This window comes from Mesitornis unicolor, unplaced genomic scaffold (genome assembly GCF_000695765.1).
Source record: "Mesitornis unicolor isolate BGI_N332 unplaced genomic scaffold, ASM69576v1 scaffold3329, whole genome shotgun sequence".
NCBI classification, from domain to species: domain Eukaryota; kingdom Metazoa; phylum Chordata; class Aves; order Mesitornithiformes; family Mesitornithidae; genus Mesitornis; species Mesitornis unicolor.
The window spans coordinates 159,723-166,711 of record NW_010209234.1 but is presented as its reverse complement, the minus strand read 5'-3'; the positions used below and the strand labels follow the sequence as shown (position 1 = coordinate 166,711).

Sequence of the window (6,989 nt, the reverse complement as noted above, 5' to 3'; positions counted from 1 at the left end):
TTGTATCTCATACTGGCAGTAGCGACAGTGACTTTTGTAATTTGATTCATCATGACATGCCCAAGGTGTTCTATTGCATTCAGAGAAAATGAGGTTTTTTTCACCTTAAATAGCAGTAACTGATGTTTAGTTGTGGCAAGTAATGTCCTGGAAATGCCTGCTGCCCACTCTGTTCTCCAGGACAGTGGAGCAACCAAGATCATCTTTCAAGACTCCTAATGGTTTCACTCTGGATTCAGTCACTGCTTACAAGGGGGCTAGGGAATTTAGTTAGGTCTGTGTAGATCCTAGAGGGACACAGCAAAGTATTCTGGAGTAACTTCTTTTAAAAAGTTTGTTTTATGTGATGACCCTATGACAATGGCCAAGTGACATCACTTTTTGAAGTGTTTCTCTGGGTGCTCAGAAACTCAGAAAAGTGGGTCATTCACATGCTCTGGATCTTGAAATCTGGCAAAGTTTTGCTTTGAGGCTTTCCTTCAGAAGGATCTTTGCCCGGGAAGGTTGTGCTGAAATTGTCAGTGTTCTGGAAAACAGAACTGAGAGGTGAGGTTAAAACCTTTCACCTAAAGCTAATGTTAACATTTAGGTTTCATAAATAAGTTTTCTGTTTTGGTATTTTGCCTGATACAATTGTGTGACAATGCTGATTAATAGAAATAAATAGATTTCCTTCTTTTTTTTTTTAAAGAAGTGATTCTAGGTACCCTATGGAAGGAAGTAGCTGTGGAGAGGCAGGCAGTTCTCTGAAATACATCTAGACGTGAATTCTGACACCATCTTTGGCCTTTTGTTAATCCAATTCGCTTACAGATATTTGACAGCAAACCATGGCAGCCACAGTAAACTGTGCATCTAGCTGTGATTTGTTCTTTATTGGGTACTGTGAAATGTGATGTTTTCTTTGCAAATATGCCTGGCTTCGTACTCTTTTTTGTTTCCCCTCCCGGCAAGAGAAAGTAGTTTCACAAAATACATTTATGAAGTAACTCCTTCTTAATCTAACCTGATATAGATTAGTCTTTATAGGGGTCTTCATGACAGTTTAAAAAAGTGTCTATCTTTAAATAATCTGGTAAACTAACCTGGAAATCTGAGACTAAAACAGAGAAAGTGGGTAGAAAAAAATGAGGTGTGAGACGAGGAGGGGAAAACAAGTCTTGGACTGCCAAAATAAAATTCTGTAACCTGGAGTGAAACACATCATGACCAAATGTTTCTACCCCAGTGGTTTTGGGGATATGTAGGAAGATGGTTATGGCTGGGTGCACAGAAACAGGGATGACCTCCTGCAAAGCACAAAAATGTCTCTTGGTACCTCAAGCTCAGCCTCCACAGGCAGTTGGAGACACTTTGCTCTTGGTGCCTGCCCTTCAGTCCTTTTTGTAATGTGGATACAGTGTCACCCCTTCTCATTCAACTTGGCAATGATACAGAAAAAACCTGGCGTGCTGGTGAAATGTTCAGACACAGCAGCAGCGAGAAGCTGAGAGATGTCTCTCGGGAAGTTAGTGCCCTTCTGTTCAGCAGAGGACTTAATGGGATTCATTCTTTAATAAATGCCATTTGACAATCAGAATAATACAAAGTATTGACTAATTGCTTGTTTAGGAGGCATGATGGATCTTCCACACTGAAGGAGCCCTGTAGGGGAACAAAGTGTGTCTTGGTGTAGTGAAAGACTGCCATAATCCATCTGCTCAAGGGCTGAAGTCATTGAGATGCATCCCCCACTTTTAACTGCCTATTATAGAGTTTTGGTGCAATTTTAACATTGACAAATTTAACATTAACTCAGCAGAGTTGATTGGTCTGAGCAGAGCAAAAAAGAGCTGAGAGCATGCTCAGGTGCCTCTGCATGAGACCATCTTCTACCCTATAGGCAATGTAAGGCATGGCAGCTATGAAGGGGAGTCACTTTTTTCCAATACTGAACAAGAATCTCTATTGGAAAAGAAATCCACTGTTATTTCTAAAGCAACAAAAAGATGGTTTCAATAAAGGTGTGGAGCTCCTATGGCTCTTTGAAACCCCCTCACTTGCTTGATCAGGCTTCCTAAGACACTTAAATAAACTGCATGTAGCTTTTTATATCTTCAGTTCGCTGCATGAAGTAAATACACAGCCTGAAGTAAATCACATAAGTTTTCTCTGTCTTAGCTTATATCTCTGCTTTGGCTGCAGAAGTATTTATCTGTCTCACATGAACCTCCTGTGATCCAATGACTCATTCATTGTAAATTAATCTTGAGATGTGTGCAGACATGGAAGAAGTGTAGGGATTTTTTTTGTCGTTTTACTGTTTTGTTTTGTTGGTTTTGGTTTTTTTTGCTATCACTGAGTTGGTCTCATGCAGATGCAGGCATTCATTTCCATGCTTTCCCCTTGGCACTCTGGCACCAGAGTGTTCGATTTATTTAATCAAAATAGAAGGAATGGAGAGACTTTTCTGTTTTTTTTTAATTCTTAAATTTAAAAAAAATCAGAAATGGTAGGAACAGACATGATTCTGTCAAAGTCTGCAAAAAACCTAAATGAAAGTTTCTGTGTTTGTTTTTTGTCTTTTATGTAGTTGCTTCCAAAATCCGTTACCTTCAAGAATACCACAACCGGGTTCTCCACAACATTTACCCTGTGCCCTCTGGAACTGACATTGCAAATACTCTGAAATACTTTTCTCAGACGTTATTGAGGTAAGTTTTAACTAATGCTCTTGAAGAAAAAAGAGCTAAAGAATTGTAGGAGGTATTGATTGACTTTTAATTGATTGCAAGGTTTAATGGGTCAATGCTCAGCCAAAAAGAGTCAGAGCATAATTTAAGAAAAGAATGGTACGAATTTCTTCAGTGGCTGTTGCCCAATTTGCCCAGTTGAGCTGCTTATTGAGTGGCTGATTCTCAAATAAACTTGGTTGATTACACATTTGCTTGGCCCTCCTAAGACTTAGCTGAATGCGCAAACATGCTGAACTTGTGAAGAAAGGAGTTTGTGAGCTGTAGGGTTTTAGATACGGATGCTCATGCCCTCCTTGACAGTCCTGGTGCCTCAGAACTCCTAGAGCGATGAGCCAAATTAGCAGAAACAGATTCTTACTGTGCCATAGTTCAGCTGCCTGTCAGGGTTGGCTTTTGGTTCAGTCCCTTCTCATAATATGAGTAGACACGAAGTTTGTATACAGACCTGAATTTGGAGGGCAACAGCGGGTTAGAGTTGTTCGGACCCAGGGTTTTTAGTCCGATATTTAGTAATAATATATAGTACTACATACCATATAATTTTCACATCCAGAAAAATCGGTTAAAGATGCATTTCTATGCATAGCTTCCTGATTTATACCTGCAAAGATTACCCCTGCTGCCATAAGCTGGTTTGGAAGTAAAGCTATTTACCTTCATTGATGAGGAAACATTAACAAAGTACAATTAATTCATGTACATATGGCCCTATGATGTATACAAGTTGAGAAACAAGAATTTGAACTTGAAAGAATGACAGTATTCTAATATTAATTTAAAGCACAGGGGTTGTATCAAAATTCTTGACCCTGTTTCTATGGTGGAAAGATACTTGGACAGAAATACTCATCAGTGGAACTCCTGTTCACTGTAAACCTAAAAAACTTCTGTTTACTTTTGAAAATTTCAGGAGTAGCATTGTTTAACCACTGTAAAATTTGTTTCCTTCATAATTTAGATTGTTGAAGAAACTTATGGCAACCAGTGGGGCTTTTTTAAGAGTAATACATTATTTTTTATCTCATTATATTGCAGCAGTGGGAAAATCATGTTCAAGCAGTCACTAAAAATACCTCTGGAATGTGGCTCTCTTCTCATGTCGGGCTGTTTTGGTGGATTATTTGCACAACGTGCACACTTAAATCTCATTTAAGTAATGTTCTGTATGACAAAACAGCCTCTGATTAAATGCTGTGGCCCTTTAAGATGTTAAAGCAAGAAAGTTGGACTTGATTCTGAACATTTTCTCTCTTAGTTGTAACTACCAAGTGCTATAATGAGATGTTTTTGGGCAGAAGTCCATTGGGACAGCATGGATTTAGAGTCTGCTGCTTAAAGAAAGTGTCATTATACCATGCTGTTGTCCTCATCTTTCTAAGCAGTACAGCTGACATGTCCTGCATGGCAAATTATTCACACTCCATGAGCAGTGATGTTCCTGGACTTACTGAAAAAGCTTTGTACTTAGTGACTATGTGAGCAGATCAGAAATCAGGGCAGCAGTTGCACAACTGAGCACCTCCATTTCTTTATTTTATGTTCAGAATGGGACTGAACCAAGATCCTGTTGCTGATAATGCTGAACCTCATGGGGCAGAAGTGATGCTTGTATCTGATACCCAGGTCTACACATACGGCTTTGTCCCTCATGATCTGGGATCTGATCAGTCTCAGAGCTAACAGCACACCAGAAATTGAAACCAGGACTTGGATCTAAATTTAAGTGGTGTGAGTTGTGGTACTCAGGAAGGTCAAATCCACATTCTCAGTTCCTGTAACTGGGGAAATTGAACTGTGGGTCAAAGCCTGAGTGTTATGGTTGAACCAGTATAAGTTTATACACTTATATATACTGATACTAAGAAAGAAGCTGGATAAAAAAGCAAAACAAAACACACCCTGTATTTAGTGTGGCAGATGGAAAGAAGGAAACTCCCACCCACTGTGTGCAGATCTCTGCAAGATTTACCCTAAAACTAAACAGACTGGTTAAGAACCTTTCTGAAGAGTGTGTGCAGAAATTTCTTTGAATATCCTGCATGCTAAGTCTTCTTTCTGCCTCCTACACTGAGACTCCGTTGCACAAGGTTTAACATCAGTGATAGAGGTACATGGTGGAGAATCATCTTTCTAGTTTGAGACAGAGCATATGCAATGACTTTGGGCTGCTAAGAGAACTGATCAAACAGCAGCAAAAATGCCCTTTGATTTCTAGAAAATTTGGGTCTGGTCTTCAGTATAGGTTGCTTGTGATCATCTACTATTTTAAAATATATATTTTAAAAAAATATTTCCCCGTTTGATGTGTTCTCTCTTAGCAGCTGAATTTTTTACGACAGACATTTCTTGATGTAGTCAAAGGAATAATGGAGGAATAGTGATTAGTCAGAGAAATTCCATATGATGATTGGGTTTTACGGGTGTAGCTTTTACTGTTTATTATATTTATTACCTTTCCATGATATGGACACATTGACTGTGTTCTTTTCAGTGGGGCATGCCCACTGTTTTGGATCACATTCATACCTGGTGTCATTCTGCTAGCTGTAGTTGGATCGCCCAAGGGATTAATTTGCTCCTTTGCTCTGTACATAGCCTCAATAAATCACAAGCTCAGGGGTGGGGGGAACAGATGTGGAATGGCTGCAAAAATTAAATTCCTTTTTTCTATGAACAAACATCACATAAAATCACCATACACAATGCATAGCCCATTGATTCATTTAGTTCTTCCTTGATTTTTCTCTTTGGGCAAAAGCATTTCTTTACATTACAGCATGAATTTGTTTCATGCCCTGCTCATTTTCAGTATTTTCTCCCTCATTTGAGGAATGATCTAAGACTTAATAAACATCTGGCGGAACAGTTCATTCTTTCATATTTTCTTGGAGAAAATTCTCCATATGTATTGCTAAGTAAAATGGTTTCCATAAGGAACAGCTATGAACACCCAGTGGCTAATTAATGGTCAAGCTTATTTTGCTGCCTTGGCGAGATGCAATTCTCTTGTAGGCACTTTAGAAATCCTTACCTGGAATGCAGTAATTTTGGGATAGATTTGCAGCAAAGTTGTACAGATCTTGAAATCCTCTAATCCATAAATGGGCCATAGCGCCATGTCAAAAGGAAGGGAAGCCTATAGCATAAGCTTTCCAAAGCAAGGATTAATTAATACAGTTACATCCTTTGTGGAAATAAGTGCACTTGAACTGATATGTTGGAAAGTAAAGGAATAGGTAATTGGTATCATCTGTTGGTGGACAGGGAAGGAATATAGTTTAATACCTTTATTCCTCTAAATATGAGCTGCAAAGTACGGCAAATGAACATCAAGCAAATTAAAAGGAATCAGCACTCTGATAATCTGTTTTTAAGGTCATACTAGATCTTAGGTGATTTGCTGATACAATTTCATAAACACTGTCTTGACAGTCATAACATTTCTTGTACTGGACATTGGGTAACAGAAACCAAAATAATCTGCCAAATATGTAAGTCACAGTAAAATAGGGGTGGGGAAAAAGTATGTAGCTTCTTAAAACAGACGTTGTCTGTCACCTCTGACTGCAAGTGTGATGTGGTAGTAGCCACTTGGCATAGAACTGTACTTGTAAAAGTGTTTTTTATATATATGGCAAATGAATGACACCTTCTCCTGTAAACACCTTAGCAGCAGTTTAACTTACTTGTGTAAATTGAATTGACTTGTGAGGCAAGATACAGTTGTGCTAAGGTGATTATATGATGTTAAAAAGGACCGAGGTTTCCAGAAGTGCTCCCTCTTGACCTAACTCAGCTCTTCCTTAGTCAGTGGAAATTTTAATGCCGCTGACTTGGCTTTTATAAGTTTTAACACTGACTTTGGGAGCAGAGTTAAACCAACAGCAACTGCTTTTGGAAATCCCAACCACTGAGAGGTGCAAAATGTGCTTTAAAAAAATAAATGTGTGTGGTTTAATATATTTAAAAGGTGTATTATATTTTTATAGGCACATATTAAGATTATGAACTAATTCTTTAGTTGCCTGATAACTAAAATATAGCACTGCTTAAGTAACAACTTATTTCTATTTAAAATAGTGGGGTTGATTTTTTTCGAATAAATTAGATTAACATGTTTACAACATTCTTAAAACGACATAACAAGCTGGTTGACGTGTAGCCTCTATTTTGATTCCCACTAAATCCTTCTTATTTTTTGAAATTATCTCTCCTTTAGTTTGTAGTGAGTTTTGTTGAATAATAACGTAAGTA

The 6,989-nt window shown here is 38.2% G+C and overlaps 1 protein-coding gene across 1 annotated transcript in view; it reads left to right on the top strand.

Moving 5' to 3' along the window:
- Window positions 1-2,572: 2,572 nt before the first annotated feature.
- LOC104547218 (protein unc-79 homolog) overlaps window positions 2,573-6,989 on the top strand; it is a gene marked incomplete at its 5' end in the record, with an annotated part of 5,835 nt that continues 1,418 nt past the window's right edge. The window contains one exon of the mRNA XM_010192817.1: window positions 2,573-2,693. Within this exon, the coding sequence (XP_010191119.1) occupies window positions 2,573-2,693 (121 nt within the window). The remainder of the gene's footprint in view (window positions 2,694-6,989) is intronic.